The sequence below is a fragment of the Podarcis bocagei genome, assembly GCF_964188305.1.
Source record: "Podarcis bocagei genome assembly, chromosome: 13".
Taxonomy (NCBI): domain Eukaryota; kingdom Metazoa; phylum Chordata; class Lepidosauria; order Squamata; family Lacertidae; genus Podarcis; species Podarcis bocagei.
The window spans coordinates 22,124,896-22,143,373 of NC_138138.1; the positions used below are offsets into that span (position 1 = coordinate 22,124,896).

Here is an 18,478-nt window from a genome sequence, read left to right on the forward strand (position 1 = left end):
CTACAGGTTAAGAACTTTGCTTCAGGTTAAGAACAGAAATTGGGCTCCGGTGGCGCGGCGGCAGCAGGAGGCCCCATTAGCTAAAGTGGTGCTTCAGGTTAAGAACAGTTTCAGGTTAAGAACGGACCTCCGGAATGAATTAAGTACTTAACCCGAGGTACCACTGTAATCCTTATGAACATATATCAAGCCCAGTGCTAGTAAAGGGAGTCAGAGGGCTTGGGTGAAGGAAAGAGGGAGTGGGGTAAATGATTAGTCCTTCAGGACTCTGGGTTGAGAAGACCTCTGTATTCACACATTTGATTTGGTACTACAATGAATCAGATCCACATCTGAGGTCCACTTCTCTTTCAACAACCACTAGGGCCTTTTCTGTAGTAGTGCCAAAATTATGAAATGTCCACACAGGGTAGATCTGCTAGGTTCTTGTTTGATTTTCACTGAGAACTTCTAAGCAACCCCTAGTGCAGCCTTCCCTGGCATGGTACCCTTCAGATGTTTCTCGACTCCAAGTCCCATCATTCCTGACCATTGACCATGCTGGCTGGGGCTGATGGGAGTTGGAGTCCAAACCATTTGGAGAGCCCCAGGGTGTGGGATGGCTGTCTTGGTGCCTCCCTTTCCCATATACTGTGGTCTGGATGAAAATAAGCAGAGCTGGCCCCTGGTAAATAATAATAATAATGATAATAATCCTGTCTGTTTACTGACCACACAATGAAAGCAACAGGTAGCTGGACCCTGAGGTCCAGACAGAACCTATTGCCCAGAGATTTGTACACTTACAGTTTCCACTGAAGAAGAAATCAGTGTTCAAGTAGGAATTTACGTATGTTCCGAGAGGGAGGGGAGCTGAGATATTCCGGATGTTAAATCCCTAATCAGTAGACCAAATGAAATAGAAGATTGCTGCAGCTGGGCCAGGGCAGAGAGAGAGAGAGAGAGAGAGAGAGAGAGAGAGAGAGAGAGAGAGAGAGAGAGAGAACTGCCCTCGACATCTGTCCAGCTCTGCTTGCGTTAAGCCTCTAAGTAACTCTGGAGGATAACTCATACAGGGATGCTGTGCCCACAAAAACAACTTGAATTTGACCTTGGGTGTTCATGAGCCAGCTTCTGAAGTTAATTTCTCCCCACTCTAAAGAGAAAGAGAGAGGTCTGGGGCTGATCCCTACCTGAAAGCTATTCCTCTGCACCTGCAGGCGCTACAGACAGAAGTACCGTTTTGAGGGGACAGGGGACGGGCAGGTGTGGGGGACTCCCTGGTCCTGAATGGGATAACTGTGCCCCTGAAGGACCAGGTGTGCAGCCTGGGAGTCATTTTGGACTCATAGTGGTCCATGTCCTCTGTGTCCAGGGCAGCTGTCTACCAGCTCCATCTGGTACACAGGCTGAGACCCTACCTGCCCGCGGACTGTCTTGCCAGAGTGGTGCATGCTCTAGTTATCTCCCGCTTGGACTACTGCAATTCGCTCTACGTGGGGCTACCTTTGAAGGTGACCCGGAACTGCAGTTAATCCAGAATGTAGCAGCTAGACTGGTGACTGGGAGTGGCCGCCGAGACCACATAACACCGGTCCTGAAAGACCTACATTGGTTCCCAGTATAATTCAAAGTGTTGGTGCTGACCTTTCAAGCCCTAAACGGCCTTGGCCCAGTATACCTGAAGGCGCGTTTCCACCCCCATCATTCAGCCCAGACACTGAGGTCCAGCTCTGAGGGCCTTCTGGTGGTTCCCTTCCTGCGAGAAGTGAGGTTACAGGGAACCAGACAGAGGGCTTTCTCAGTAGTGGCGCCCACCCTCCCACCAGATGTCAAGGAAATAAACAACTATCTGACTTTTAGAAGACATCTGAAGGCAGCCCTATTTAGGTAAAGGTAAAGGGACCCCTGACCGTTAGGTCCAGTCGTGGACGACTTTGGGGTTGTGGCGCTCATCTCACTTTACTGGCCGAGGGAGCCGGCATTTGTCTGCAGACAGCTTCCGGGTCATGTGGCTGACATGACTAAGCTGCTTCTGGCGAACCAGAGCAGTGCACGGAAATGCCATTTACCTTCCCGCCACAGCGGTACCTATTTATCTACTTGCACTTTGACTTGCTTTCGAACTGCTAGGTTGGCAGGAGCAGGGACCGAGCAATGAGAGCTCATCCCGTCGCGAGGATTCGAACCGCCAACCTTCTGATTGGCAAGTCCTAGGCTCTGTGGTTTAGATTTAGGGAAGCTTTTAATGTCTGATGTTTTATTGTATTTTTAATATTTTGTTGGTAGCCGGCCAGAGTGGTTGGGAAACGCAGCCAGATGGGCAGGGTATGGCGATGTGCCGTAGTTATTTATTGGTGATGGGCAGGCATGGGCAAACTCGGCCCTCCAGATGTTTTGGGACTACAACTCCCATCATCCCTAGCTAACAGGGCCAATGGTCAGGGATGATGGGAATTGTAGTCTCAAAACATCTGGAGGGCCAAGTTTGCCTATGCCTGGTGATGGGCATGCAGTCTCGTTTTGCTCCAAGGCCACCTGTCCTCCATCATTATGTAATGCAGGCTTGGCCCTTCAGAAGTTTTGGACAACTCTCCTCCCATCTAGCCAGCATAGTTGTTCTGGCTGGGGCTGATAGTGTTTGTGTTCAAAACATCTGGAAGACACAAGGTTGGTGAAGGCTGGCTTAGTCTCTCCCAGATGGAGTCAGTCTTGGCAATGGAAACAGGTTTGGGCACCTAGTCAACAATGCTGTCACACCTCTGACTCTCTAGAGCAGGGTTTCCCAAACTTGGGTCTCCAGCTGCTTTTTGACTACAGCTCCCATCATCCCTAGCTAGCAGGACCAGTGGTCAGGGATGATGGGAATTGTAGTCCAAAAAAACAGATGGAATCAGGTTTGGGAAACTCTGCTCTACAGTAAATGGGTGGCGGGCAAAACATAGTGGTCCATGAATGGCTATAGAGACCTTGGGGATTCAGAGTTAGGGATTCCCAAGGTCTGATTTTGCAATATTTTAATGTTTGTCTGCAGATAGATCTATTGATCTGCCTTCCCCCCCAAATGTGCCATCTGTTGTCTCCTCCCCCCCCCCCTCTTCCTCCTTACCCTGAGTTTGAGGTTAAGTCAAAACACCTGACTAGTTTTAACTTGCTGAGTCTATTATCAGATTAAGGACAGGAGACAATCAGTTCCAAAGCAAGTCACCACCTAATACCGAAGACGTCTTCGAGCCGACAAGTGGACACGGCAGAGGACATCATCTCACCAGCGCAGGCAAATGTATCTCTAAAACACAGTGGAGCTTTGGAGGGGGGAACACATCAAAAGAGGTAGGTGTTCTCTCCTTGAACAGACCAGGATTGTCTTGTGATGGGAAAACAAAATCGCTGTAGGTCACCTTAGCCAGTGCTTTTTTCCCTGGGGGAACGCAGGGGGGACACACATACCCCTAAACATTTTGTGAATCTTTGTCCATTTACTGTATTTATTTTTCCTGATTTGAACTATAAAATGGTGATTTTCTTGAGTCAAAACGAGAGTAGCCCTAAACATTTTTTAAAGAAAAAAAGCACTGACCTACGCACATTTTACTGGGGCAAAGGGAGGAGTTTGAAGGAGTTTGTGTTAAGGGTATTTGGGGTAGAAGTTTTATACATCAAATCCACCTGCTGCTACCTGCATGCAGAGACAGGTTCCTACAGTCTGATTTTGGATGTGGAGAAAGACAATGGCTTGATGGTTTTAAAGAGAAATGGAAGCGGTGTGACAGAAAGATTAGTGCCACTGTTATGCATGCCCACAGACGCACATGCACACACACATTGATGGGAGGAGTGCCTATTAAAAAAGCCACAATGCCCCGATGATGATGATGATTATAATTTCATTATTTATATGCTGCCTACCTGACTTTTTTTGTAAAGTAAAAAGCCTTCCCAACATGGCACACAAGATATAATATGCATTGCATTCAGTAACGTACGTCAGCACTGTAGATGGGGTTGAAACTGAGTTATTTCCGTTTTATTTATTTATGTACTTATTGCCCTGGAATATAGATTCCCCAGGCAACAAATAATAGCTTGATTTCTTAAAAAGAAAACCCCCTGTAAAATATTTAACAGTGATACCAAGGCACACCAGAAACCAAGGCAACACAAAATACCGGTAATAAACGACGGCAAATTCAACCACTCAAGTCATACGTCAGAGAAGCTTTGTAAACTGTTTGAAAAGTTAGAAAACAAGCAGCCACTAAAATGGCAGGGGCAAGACTAAAAAATGATGGTAGGTGATACCTAGAAAGAGTAGCTTTTTAAAAGTTATTTTAAAACTAAGCAAAAAAACCGCACAAATCTTTGTCATGTAGAAAAGACATTAATGTGGCAACAGGCAAGCCTATGAAATCTCGTGTTCCACATCCTTGCCATAGCTAGGCATATGAAGGCCTTGTGAGGTGGTGGTGGGGAAATTGGAGGTTTTTTCCTGTTCCCCCCGCATCTTATTTGTTACCAAAAAAAATTGGCCAGGGACCTGCGTTTCTCCTCCCTAAATTTCTGAAGTTTTTCACTTCTCTAGCCATAGCTATGTTTTGGGATTAGGGGTGGCTGAATGAGGCAGAGAGCCGATTTGACAGAAATGTTTCCACAAGCCCCTGTAAATTCATAGAAGTATAAAACATGCCTGGGATTGGAAGTTCAGTCGTTGCCCTTATCCCCACCATGCTGCAAAATGCAGGGCTGGTGTGATTCCAGCCGTCCTACCATCTTAATATTCTCAGAGGCATTTTATATGTTTATGTATATTCCTGTGTTGGGATTGTGCCCTGAGACCTTTAAGTACCTAACAAGGTCCTGATGAAGAGTCGAACACGACTAAATGACTAAACAACAACATATATATATATATATATATATATATATATATATATATATATATATATATAAATCATCAATCTTTATTACAGTCCAGAGACCCAACAAATCATTACAAAACAATACACAATTCATACAGCCTACTTCCAGGTTAAACAAGCATTTTGTTTAAAATATAGGACTCCTATATATAGGAACGCTTTCCTTCAGGCACTTCTTTTTTGGGCAAATCTACACCATACATTTAAAGCAGTACTTCAGCAGTCATGCCTTCCTGCAAAGGATTCTGGGAACTGTCACTTATTAAGGGTGCTGAAAGTTCTTAGGAGACCCTGCTCACAGGGTGACGATTCCCAGTGTCCTTAGCCAACTACAGCTTCCAGGATTCCCTGGGCGAAGCCATGACTGCTAATGCAGTAGACGAGTGCTTTAAATTTATTGTGTGGATGTCACTCCCAGGGTCAGGCTAAAAACGCTCTGCACTAGGCAGCATAAGAAGTTCTCCTGTCAATAGGTCCAGCTGCATACCCCCCAACATTTCTCCAATGAAAATAGGAGCAACAACAACAATTTTATTTTTTTATAACTCACCCATCTGACTGGGTTGCCCCAGCCACTCTGGGTGGCTTCCGATATATATAAAAACATCACAAAACATTCTAAAGACTTCCCTATACAGGGCTATCTTTAGATGTCTTCTAAAGGTTGTCTAGTCACTGGCTCAGGGTGGGTTGCATAACTCCTACCCTCCAACATTTCTCCGGTGAAAATAGGGAAAGCAGGACATTCCGGGATCAAATCAGAAACCGGGAGAGTGTCTGTAAATCCGCAACTGTTCCTGGAAAATAGGGACACTTGGAGGGTCTGGCTGTGCCACTTTAGTCTCGGGACTTGGTGGTCTTGCTGGGGCCTCTCTTTAGATAGCAAGTGTCTCGCTTCATTTACAGCAAAATTTTGGTCCTTCCTGAACATTCTGCTGACTGTAGCTCTGCCCTGATGCTGTCAGTGGCTGGGTTCACGACAAAACTCTAGTTGAGCGAAGGGGAAAGAGAAAATGAGGAATTGTTTTGACCTCGAAATGCTTTTAGGGTGGGGCGCTGTTTCACTTACGGTCAATAAACACCCCCAAACGCCATACAACTTAGGAAATCATGTTCTGCAAACTGGTTTTGAACAGCTTTGGAAAGACACACATTGGACCGACATGTCAAGTACAATTAATATGATCTTTCCAAATCAGTTCCATCTAATGCATTAGATGGGAACTGTGTTGGCATTGGCGCAAGCAGTGCTGGTTTATCTGAACAGAGCTGTGCAGATTGGATAAAGTATTTTGGCCCATTGGCAAAACAGTACAAGAGAAGAGGAAAGGAAAAATGGTGCCCATGACAAATTGCAGGGAAAGGGGAGAGCCTATGGGGCAGGAGAGTTGGGATTGGTTCTTACAATGTTTACAGAAGAAGACAACTAAAAAGATTCCTTTCTGCACCTTTTAACCAATAGATGGATGTTCCTCCGCCCATTCATCCCTGTTGGTTGTCTTAAAATATAATACCGTGTCAACTATGAAAATGAATGTATTACCAAAAATGTTATTTTTGTTTCAAACAATTCCGGTGATCAGCAAGATAGATTGTTTCAATGTATGACAAAAAGATATTTCTAAATATATATAGCAAGGGAAAAAACACCAAGAATAAAATATAAAATACTGATAGATGCAAAAGAGAGAGGAGGTTTCTCCCTGCCGGATATGAGATTATATTATGAAGCATCTTGTCTTTGTTGGTTGAAGGAATGGATGACATTGGAGAATACACATCTTAGATCTAGAAGGTCGTGATAATATTTTTGTTTGGCACGCTTATTTGTAGTATGAAAAGGTGAAAGTACATAAAGGATTTACAAATCATATAATTAGGAAAAATTTGTATAGAGTATGGGATAAATGCAAAAAATTATTGGAGACGAAAACATCACTTTGGCTCTCACCACTGAAAGCAATAGCAGTAAAGAAAAAGAACATGATAGAAGGTTGAACACCTTATAGAACTTTATTAAAACAAGAGGGAGGAGAGTATAAATTAAAAGAATTTAAAGATTTATCAGGAAAGCTAACAATAGGGATACAATATCATCACTTGAATGAAGTATTTAAGAAAGATAGGATACGAGGGTTTGGAGAACAAATATCACAATTGGAGAGAGATCTGTTGGAATGTAAAGTGCTGTCTAAAATGTATAAGATATTCTTGGACTGGGAGACAAAGGATGAGCAAGTAAAATCCTCAATAATACATTGGACAATAGATATTGGTTATAATATAGCTATGGAAGCATGGGAACGAACTGGATATAAAATTTACAGCATGATATGGGTTAAAAGAAAAATACATGGAAATGTTATATAGATGGTATCTAACACCGAGTAAATTGGCAAAAATGTATAAATCAAAATCAAATGTGTTGGAAATGCAAAGAGAAAAAGTATTTTTTTTATCATATGTGGTGGTCTTGTAGTAAGATTACAGCTTACTGGGAAATGATATATAATGAATGGGAAAAGATGTTTAAAATAACATTTGTTTTAAAAAAACCAAAAAAACCTAGAAGCTTTCCTTTGGGGAATTATATTTTTTAAAAAAAAAAAATATTTATTGCAGATTTTAAACAAAAAACAAACCACCAAACATATACAATACCATCACCATACAACAAAACAAAACAAAAAAAAGCAGAGAAAAATTAGAGAATAGACATAGAATGAAAAAAAAAGTACAACAAAATCAATTATCCATAAATCATATTTTCATAATCTTTGGACTTCCTCACATCACCCTTTCCTGCGTTCTCAATCATATAGTTATAAGCAGCAATTTATTACCTTATTCCAATTCTTATTTTGTAGTTCTCGAATATTATGTCCCAAACTTTGAATATTTTTATCATATACTGAACTGCTTAACTTAAACATAATATTACTTCAAATTTCATCATTTTCTTAAACATCACTTATTCTCATATATTTTACAACTAAATTACTGATGCCGTGTTGTTTTCTATCATGCATTCTCTTAGCATTCATACAGCTTATAATGTTTTTGTAAATAGTCTTTGAATTTTTTCCAGTCCTCTTCCACCGTCTCTTCTCCCAGGTCTCGAATTCTGCCAGTCATTTCAGCCAACTCCATGCAGTCTATCAGTTGCGTCTGCCATTCTTCCAGAGTGGGCAAATCCTGTGTCTTCCAATGCTTTGCGATGAGTATTCTTGCTGCTGTTGTTGCATACATAAAGAAAGTTCTATCCTTCTTTAACACCCCTTGGCTGACAATGCCCAAAAGGAAGGCCTCTGGTTTCTTAAGGAAGGTATACTTAAATACCTTTTTTAATTCATTATAGATCATTTCCCAGAAGGCCTTAACCCTTGGGCATGTCCACCAGAGGTGAAAGAATGTTCCTTCAGTTCCTTTGCATTTCCAACATTTATTATCGGGCAAATGATATATTTTTGCAAGCTTGACTGGGGTCATGTACCACCTGTATATCATTTTCATAATGTTTTCTTTCAAGGCATTGCATGCCGTGAACCTCACTCCGGTGGTCCATAACTTTTCCCAGTCAGCAAACATAATATTGTGCCCAATGTCCTGTGCCCATTTTATCATAGCTGATTTGACCGTTTCATCCTGAGTATTCCATTTCAGCAGCAAGTTATACATTTTTGAAAGTACCTTGGTCTTAGATTCTATCAGTTCTGTTTCTAATTTCGATTTTTCCACCTGGAAACCTGTTTTTTTATCCAAATTAAAGACCTCCCTAATCTGAGCATAATGTAACCAATCTCGCACTTTATCCTTTAATTTCTCGAAACTCTGCAGTCTCCAAGTATCTCCTTCTTTTTCTAGTATTTCCCAATATTTCGGCCATATGGCCTCCATATTGAGTCTTTTCTGAGCCTTGGCTTCCAACCTTTGGGGAATTATAGGGATAGAACTACCTAAGCAGTACAGAAATTTACACATGTTTGTGACTACAGCGGCAAAAATGTTATTTGCCTAAAAATGGAAGGAAGAAGAAGGTCCCAACTGTATCCAAAAGAACGGATATAAAAACTTGTGGAATATGCAGAAATGGCGAATTTTACCAGAAAACTAAGAAATCAAGATAATAAACTTTAAATAAAAGAATGGAAATGGTTTATTGAATATTTACAAACAAACTGTAATCAGATAAGGTCATTGACAGGATTATTGTAATAACCTGCAGTTTCATAAGAGCATATATTTAAAGTAGATGAATAAAAGAATAAGTTAATTTAGAATACACAGGGAATGTAAAAAAAAATAATGTAACGAACCACAGAAAGAGGAGGAAGTCGAGTTCTGAAATGTTAGAATGATTCTAAAACTATTGAAATGTATATAACTAAAAATCATATTTATTTATTTTAAAAAAGAGTATAATTCAAATGCTGAGGAAGTAGACTTTGTCAGCCATTACTGATCTTCAAATCAGAAAGCCATATGAGGCAGTGGTTAGAAGGACAAGTTCAAAGATCGGTGGGGAGCCCTGTTAAACTTCTGAGAAACTCAAGAGTTTACTGTAACACAGCTTGAAAGTCAGTGTTCTGAGCTTGTGTTCTAATGTAAATGCTCTAGTGTAAATTTAACTTAACTAAGATCCCATCTGCATTGCACAATTAAAGCAGTATCATGCCACTTTAAAGAGCTTTCCCCCATAGAATCCTGGGAACTGTAGTTTGTTACGGATCCTGAGAGTTGCTAGGAGTCTCCTATTCCTCTCACAGAGCTACAATTTCCCGAGTCCTCTGGGAAGAGGGATTGGTTGTTAAACCACTTTGAGAATAAGGCAACGCCTTATTCTTTCCTCTGAGATTGTATCGCAATCATTTGGTTCATTCACCAATACAATGGTTTGCCTTAAAGAGGAGACAAGCTCATTTCAACAATCTTCCTTCACATCCTCGCTGAACACCCCCTCGTATGAAATCTGATGTTTTTTTTCACAAAACCATCTAATGCTATTGAAGGGCAAAAAAAATTTAAAGGTAAAGGGACTCCTGACCATTAGGTCCAGTCGTGGCCGACTCTGGGGTTGCGGCGCTCATCTCGCTTAATTGGCCGAGGGAGCCGGCGTACAGCTTCCGGGTCATGTGGCCAGCATGACTAAGCCGCTTCTGGTGAACCAGAGCAGCACATGGAAACGCAGTTTACCTTCCTCCTGGAGCGGTACCTTTTTATCTACTTGTACTTTGACGTGCTTTCGAACTGCTAGGTTGGCAGGAGCGGGGACCGAGCAACGGGAGTTCACCCCATCACGAGGATTCGAACCACCGACCTTCTGATCGGCAAGTCCTAGGCTCTGTGGTATAACCCACAGCGCCACCCACGTCCAGTAAAATTTACTGAATCCCTAATTCAGTCATGACATCTACAACCAGCCTATGCAGTGATTCAGGATTCATTCAATCATAGTTTACTAGAAGCAGGCCCCACTGAAAGCTGTGGGACTGATGTCTGAGTAAACGGGCAAAGGACAGTGCTTAATTTCATTTAAAATATTTATATCATCATCATCATTTTATTGGTATGCCTTCTTTCCATAACTATGCTCAAAGCGGCTTACAACATAAAAAGAGTTACACAATTACAAACATAACAAAAGTAGTCCTAAATAATAAATAAAACACATCAAAAAGTACACATCCAAAGATACACAAAATAATATCAACAGCAGCAACAAAATTCTCTAAGCAATACCCCAACCAAAGAGCCTGGAAGTTCGAGGGGACTGTCAGAAAAGGAAACATGAACACTGTTGTTGTTGTTTAGTCGTTTAGTCGTGTCTGACTCTTCGTGACCCCATGGACCAGAGCATGCCAGGCACTCCTGTCTTCCACTGCCTCCTGCAGTTTGGTCAAACTCATGCTGGTAGCTTCAAGAACACTGTCCAACCATCTCGTCCTCTGTCGTCCCCTTCTCCTTGTGCCTTCCATCTTTCCCAACACCAGGGTCTTTTCCAAGGAGTCTTCTCTTCTCATGAGGTGGCCAAAGTATTGGAGCCTCAGCTTCAGGATCTGTTCTTCCACTGAGTTATTCAAGCCCCTTCGCCACAGCAAGGCAGTGATCCATGAAGGGGATGAACACAATTAGAAATATTTTAAATGTGAAATGCAATTGAAACAGTAAAATCATCATTAGTTAAGATGAAACAAAGCAGCAGCAGTAAAACCAATCAAAGAGAACAGAAAAATGAAGGCCTTCCTAAAAGAAGTAGTAAGAACTTCACACTGCAGCAGAAGGCAACCAAGGATGGTAGACCCATTTGGGCAGGGAATTGTCGATGATCTTAGTACTAGGGCAAGTTCATATGGGAGCAGATGGACCATCACGTATCCTGGTTCCAAACTGTACAGGGCTTTAAACTTCATAACCAGACCATGAATTGGACCCAGAAAGAAAACAGAGAGCCAGTGCTATTCTGGAAGTAGCAACACATGCCCCCAACATCTAGGACAACTTAAGATGACATCCAACAACATCTGGAGGGCACCAAATTGGAGAAGGCTGTATCATGTGGATCAGGTGGCGATCTTACTAGGAGCTCCTCTATCTCTACTGCCTAAATTATCCTCTTTATGTTAACTGAGTACACTTGTGCCAGTCTGGTGAGCAGAAGAGGCCCGAGCTTCAAAAGTGTGGTCCAAAGTCAGTGAATCACAGGAGCATCAGAGGGTACACCATGAGTGAAGCACCATGTGCATAATCATAAGACACATGGGGCTCTCCTATCAACCTGTGCATGTGTACCTCATAACCAATTGTTCTGCAGCTCCCCTCCTTCTGCTGCAGAACACTTAGTACGGGAGACCCTTCTCCAGAAACCTGCTTCTGATTCCAGAATGTAGGTGGCAGTGGACTGGATTCTGGCAAGACAGAGGTGCCAATCTGGGAACAGAACAGCCAATCTGGGAACTGAGATTCAAGTTGTTCTGGATGGAGTAGTATATTCTTCTGGAAATCACAGACATGTATTTTGGGAGTACTTCTGAACCTGGCCTTGACCATTCTGTTTCTAGGGAGCCCTCCCCAAACCATAGTTTTGGTTGCAGCACAGAGAGCAAGCCAAGTCTCTGCGTCTTCACAGCTCCATATGAGACTAGCCCAAATTCCCCGTGATCTAGCATGGAGCCTAGCATGAAGGAGTGTCCAGCCAGGTGAGTGGGGGAAGGCCTAACTCTTCCACTGGCAACACATCTCTATTTGATCAACTCTTTAGACAAGTAAAAAGGATCCTAAATAGGCTCGGCCAGGACCATTAACAGAACAAAGAGACTGTTTAGACTTCTACAATAGGTTCTCATCTTGCAAATACAAAACCACAGGTTTGGAGGTTATGTAAATATATCATCCAAACTGACACACACACACACACACACACACACAACAAAAATCCTATAACAATATATTCATGCCACTGATTTCAGCCTAGTTCCAACTTTAGCCGTTCCACAAAATCTGAATCCAGCATTATGTATTATTCTTTATCCATCACTTATTCACATTTGCAGCCCAGAAGGGGCCAAAGTGGACCAGAACTATCATCAGAGGCTGGTGTTTTTCTGCAGCTGTTACGATGGGAGAAATTTGGGGGCAAACAGGTCCCAAAACTTCGACTTGTTTTTGTTTCATGACCTTGGAGAAGCCACAATAACAATCCGCTTGCCAGGCTGTGGGTCTCTAAAATGCAGATCAGGCTTGCCTTCCTCACTGTGGGTTGGAGAGGCTTATTTCATTAGCGATAATAAAGCGCTTTGGGGCTTATGGGTGGAAAAAAGAAAACTCCAGCAAAGGGCAACTTCTTAACTTTTGTATGGAAATAGCAGCAAGGTCAGCAAAATGTTGTTTTGCTCCATTTAGAAGAAGCGGATCAGTCATTTCAACTCTGAAAATTAGGATACAGGAGTGGCAATTATTTCACTACCTAACCCCGACCCCTAACATTACCAACTCCTTAAACTGGCAACAACAACAACTTTGCAGTGCTTCTTTAATTCAGGACACGGTGATTCAAACCGTTTAAACAGCCCTTAGCAGAGAAATGGGATTCTTAGCCAGCTTGGGTCTGTCTGCCCTAATGGAAGCCACAGCAAGATAGTTTGTTTGGTTCTGGCTGAATTTTTTCTGGAGAGTTGAGAAAGGAATTGACCTCTTGTGCTCAGAAGCTTGGAGCTGGTTGGACGCTGCACTGATTCTGCCTTAAAGAAGAATACTTGCCTCTGCCTGATACTGAAGCCTTTATTGGTCTACCTTAATTTGGAATTTCAAACAGGCATCTACAATAGTTTTTGCCACTTACTGCTTCCTTACTATGTTAACAACAGCGTGGGGAATTTTCACCATTATAAATTATTTTCGTCGTCATTATACTGCTTAATGCCAAAACAAGCTTCTGAGCTGTCTACAAAATATTTTAAAAAACCATTTGCACAACAGTAATATAATTATACAATAATTAAAAATACACTCTAATTAAAACACAATAAAACAATCCCTTGGAGGTTTCTAAGCAGAGGCTGTATGACCATCTGTCATGGATGCATAATTTAGCTGCGATTCCTGAATGGCAGGGAGTTGGACAAGATGACCCTCAGGTTTCCTTCCAACTCTACAATTCTATGATCCTATTAAAAATGGGATTTTGCCAATGCAGTGTAGCAGTTACAGCGACTAGGGAGATCACAGAACTCAACTGCTCACTCAGCTCTACCTGTACAAGCAATGGATCAGCCGAACTGTTCCTGGCTTGTACCATCCTGGCCTGTACCATCCAGACTACAGAGGGAGAGTCACACATTTCAGAGATGGGGGACTAGCAGCCCTCCTGTTTGTGTTGGACTGCCAACTTCCATCATCAGTCTACTGTCGCAGAGGCGCTAAATATTGACAGGCATCTTCATGGTTTTTTGCTATCTCTTTTGTGGAGTTCACTTCTCGTCCCAGACTTGGACCAAGCAGATTCTTCAAAGCAGAAGATTCTCCTCTTCAGAACATCCCAACAAAGGAATGTTCTGAGCATCTTGGCACAGCCAAGACGACGTGTGGAGACATCGTCCAGATTTCAGTGAGGTTGTCCATAATTTCCCCTTAATTTTTTCTGCTTCCTAGATGCATACCTTCTTGTTGTTGTTGTTGTTTAGTCATTTAGTCGTGTCCGACTCATCGTGACCCCATGGACAAGAGGACGCCAGGCACTTCTGTCTTCCACTGCCTCCTGCAGTTTGGTCAAACTCATGCTGGTAGCTTCGAGAACACTGTCCAACCATCTCGTCCTCTGTCATCCCCTTCTCCTTGTGCCCTCCATCTTTCCCAGCATCAGGATCTTTTCCAAGGAGTCTCTGCTCTTCTCATGAGGTGGCCAAAGTATTGGAGCCTCAGCTTCACGATCCTTCCAGTGAGCACTCAGGGCTGATTTCCTTCAGAATGGAGAGGTTTGATCTTCTTGCAGTCCATGGGACTCTCCAGAGTCTCCTCCAGCACCATAATTCAAAAGCATCAATTCTTTGGCAATCAGCCTTCTTTATGGTCCAGCTTTCACTTCCATACATCACTACTGGGAAAACCATAGCTTTTACTATACAGACCTTTGTTGGCAGCATACCTTCTTAGTGCCTTGTTTAAGTCACCCAACTTTTGCAACGAACAAAGTGAAGGGCATATGGTGGCTGGTTGAATAAGCTGCTTTACTAATTGATTAAGGTTCTTTGTGAATCTTCATTGCCATGACTTCATGTAGGGAGCAAGCAATATCTAAGGCATAAGTAGACACACCAAACATAGTGGTAAATCCTACAATCTATTGATGGGCACAGTTTTTAAAGTTTTAAATCCACCCTCCTGTGGTGAGGAGGGAAACTGAGCTGCAGGAGGAGGAGTTTAACCCTACCCGCTGCTAAGGACCCAGCGAAAATCACCCCCCGCCACAAGTTGTCAGTTGCCCCAGAATGGAGCTTTCGCTGTTGTCACTACCTGAAAATGAGTGCTTATTTGTTTCCGCCAGAGGGGCTGCGTGAGATTGGCTAATATGGATTTGTCTTTGGATTTCAGGGCAAGATGGCCCAGGATATGACTGAGAAAGAGCTCCTAAAGATGGAAATAGACCAGCTGAAAAAGGAAGTGAAGCTTGAAAGACAAATGGTAATGATTCCCAAAAGCTCAGAGACAAAATATTTATGCTGGCCGGCCAATTGGTGCCAGGCTGCACAGACAACATGCATTTAAATACAAAGAATTGTGGGAAATGCAGTTTAAAGGGGCTGGGAATTGTAACTCCTTGGGAGGGGGCGGAGCTACCATTCCCAGGGTTCTTTGGAGGATGTCGTGTGTTTTAAAGGTGTGGTGTATATACAGCCCTATCATGCACAAGTTCTTTTAAGTTACACAGCACAAATTGTCAGGTGGAAAGAGGAGGTTGTGTAGCACCCTGCTTGTGGTTAATGCTTAGCTGGAATGAAATATTCAACGCAGCAATAGAGAAATTAAAATAATAATTTATTTGTCAGACAAATAAATGAGAGACACAGTGGTATATGGTTACCAAAGCTCTGCCCTTCCAGCCCTGATGGCCAGCACTTATATTTCCTCAGCCCAGCCCCCTTGCTCCTCCTTTGGCTGTCTCTGTCCAATCAGCCTGGTTGAAATTCCTATTGGCTGTTTGCTAGAACCAATCATAAAAGATACACCCATTTCCTATTACCTTTTATGGGAGACAAAGAGCTATATTTCCTTCTATCTATAAATGGCAAACAAGTAGCCATATATCTTACATTTACCTCGACCAGGCACCTTAATTACCAGATAACCTTTGGCCCCTGTTGCCCTATTCACTGCAAAACAGATGGCTAAAGCAGATGGTGCATGGTCTTTAATTTTTATCTTAAAGAGATCTTGGGTTCACCTTCTTACACACCATCAATGAAATAAGAATCTAACATAAGAATCTAACATTTCTTACTTTCTAAATCCTTTGCATAATTACATTTAAGCCAATATATTTCATACATAACATATATAGATTTTTAGAAGAAAAGGAACTTAGAGAACTTAGAGAACTTAGCTTTTACTAAGTTCTCTGAAGCTTCAAAGCAGCTTCAGAGAGCAGCCTCTTTCCCTAGTCCAGCTGCTGTTTCTATTTGCCCTTTTAACCTTATGAAAATGTGGCTCAAGTTTTAATGGGAGGCACAATAATTCTTACTATTTACCAACTCTTAATTGTGTTTTTGCAGCTTGATTGTATTCTGTAATTTGTATGGTCAGTGTGACCTTTTGCTCCTAGCCTGTAATTTCCTTTTACAACCCTGAGGCACTGCTTATAGATCAGTGGGGCCCTTGAACAGGAAGATAAACAGCTGCCAGCTGCTTTATGCCTGGCATGAGATACAAACATTTACAAATATATTTTTAAGCTCATTTTAAAAATGCAGGTCTTCATCAGATGCCTCAGTTGCTCAGTTTTGGCTATGATCAAATAAAGCAAGCATAAGCCACTGAGAAGTTCTCCTGCACAAGGCCCACTGAAATAAATGGGAGCTATGCGAGGATAGCGGGTGGCGCTGTGGGTTAAACCACAGAGCCTAGGACTTGCTGATCAGAAGGTCGGCGGTTCGAATCCCCATGACAGGGTGAGCTCCCGTTGCTCGGTCCCTGCTCCTGCCAACCTAGCAGTTGGAAAGCACGTCAAAGTGCAAGTAGATAAATAGGTACCGCTCTGGCGGGAAGGTAAACGCCATTTCTGTGCGCTGCTCTGGTTCGCCAGAAGCAGCTTAGTCATGCTGGCCACATGACCCGGAAGCCGTACGCCGGCTCCCTCAGCCAATAAAGCGAGATGAGCGCCGCAACCCCAGAGTCAGTCACAACTGGACCTAATGGTCAGGGGTCCCTTTACCTTTACTTTATGCGAGGATACAACAGTATTGCACAGCTCCCAAACATTGAATGTGTCTTGTGCAGCAGAAGTTCCTGTTGAACAGAGCCCTGTACTGTATTATGTAATAGTGCAAAGACTATGGGTTGTTTCAACCAGACAGCTACTTGAGTATTTCAAACATTCAAGTAGCAAGCCACATGGGGTGGTATTCAATTAATTAACTCTTACTCAGAATAGGCCTATTGAAACTCACAAACCTAAGTTGGTTGTGTCCATTAACTTGAATGGGTCTCCTCTGAGTAGGCCTTGCATTGAATACCACCCATGAAGACATCAGTGAGGATTTTGCTTCCAGCCAGGGGGATTTGCTGAATATTTGTACACACACACACACACACACACACACACACACCAGAGTTTAGTACTTGGCTATACAAAAATCCCTGAAAGAGTTTGAAATTGAGATTTCCGACTTTCTCCAGTGGGATGAGTCTGTTAGTTATTACTTTATTGTGTTGGCCCAGGACATTTTGCTGCCAAAATTAGGAGGAGCAGAAAGAGGCGTCACCCCCTTCCTAGAGTCAAGGTACAGAGCACCAAACCGTGGTCACATTATTTTGGGCATCTTGGGCAGAAAATCCCACAAGTGCCCCTCTTCCCTCTGCAGCAGTTAAAAAAAGCAAAAGCAAAATAGTAAATTACTAACCATTCACCACCTCACTCTGTCCAATGGTAGAGCCGGCTCCCACCAATTTGCATGCTTTCACATGACAGCTTTATTCAAAAATTAGTCCCATTGAGGGGTGGTAGTCAACAAAGTAGATCCACTGGTGCAAAGACTTTTGGCTGCACAGTAGCACTCTCCCCCCACTCCACGTTCCCCTAAATCTGTTATGGGTAGAGCTGCATTTGTCCAGGTTTTCCCACACATGTCTAGGAATCGCTCCAGGAGAGATCAGGTACCAAAAAGTTTTAGGCCGGTCCACAGAACCACAATGATGATGCTAATTTTTTTCCCTCCTCACACAGGTCTCAAAGACAGCAAAAGAACTCAAGGATTATATAGAATCCATGGCTGGAGAAGACCCTCTCTTAAAAGGTGTTCCAGAAGACAAAAACCCATTCAAGGAGAAGGGAGGCTGTATAATAAGCTGACCCCGGCCCCGCCGAAAGAAGATCATTGTTGTGTCCTTGTAGGAGAAATACCAGGACTGTAAGAATCTGTCTAGTGTAACTGAGTGTAAATGATCTTCTGCCGGGGGGGTGGGGGTAGGACTCCTTTGCTGGAGTTTCACATAGAACAAAAGAATTGGAAAGTGGTCTCCTCCAAAAGAAAAAAGGAAGACGACAATCTCTCTTTTAGGACCTCACGTTCAATTCCTTGGGTTGCTTCGTGAGGAAGGATGGGATATAAATTGAATAAATAAAATAAATTCCCATTTTGTAAATATGTCACCAGTTTCCCAAAGAAAGCCTGGTTTTAATTGCTGGTTTAGTTTTTTGAGTTCGATTGGCATATTATTTTGTATGTGTTTGGTTGTTGTTTTTTACTAGCTTTCCAAGAGAAAAATGGTAGGCAAAGGAAAGTATAGGATGCTTCTTCTTAAGAAGCGAGTGTCTTTTACAGCTGGGATGGGGGATCTGAAGCCCTTGGCCTAACTTTACGTAACCTGCA

The 18,478-nt window shown here is 42.6% G+C and overlaps 1 protein-coding gene across 2 annotated transcripts; it reads left to right on the forward strand.

The window, feature by feature from the left end:
* The first annotated feature begins 3,149 nt into the window (after positions 1 to 3,149).
* Positions 3,150 to 18,258, forward strand: GNGT2 (G protein subunit gamma transducin 2). Of its 2 annotated transcripts, none has more exons than XM_081166981.1 (3): positions 3,150 to 3,312; positions 14,985 to 15,074; positions 17,833 to 18,258. In XM_081166981.1, exons 2-3 carry the CDS (start codon positions 14,991 to 14,993, stop codon positions 17,956 to 17,958), a joined length of 210 nt encoding a protein of 69 aa, XP_081023107.1. In that variant the 5' UTR covers positions 3,150 to 3,312; positions 14,985 to 14,990; the 3' UTR covers positions 17,959 to 18,258. The 2 variants fall into 2 exon arrangements, with proteins under 2 accessions (XP_081023107.1, XP_081023108.1); XM_081166982.1 differs by lacking the exon at positions 3,150 to 3,312 and adding an exon at positions 13,498 to 14,006.
* The last annotated feature ends 220 nt before the right edge of the window (positions 18,259 to 18,478 follow it).

Excerpts from the sequence above, each read along its gene's own strand:
- GNGT2 (XM_081166981.1), top strand. The coding sequence starts at position 14,991 with ATGGCCCAGGATATGACTGAGAAAGAGCTCCTAAAGATGGAAATAGAC. Across the intron at positions 15,075-17,832 it reads TGAAGCTTGAAAGACAAATG|GTCTCAAAGACAGCAAAAGA; the intron begins GTAATGATTCCC and ends CTCCTCACACAG.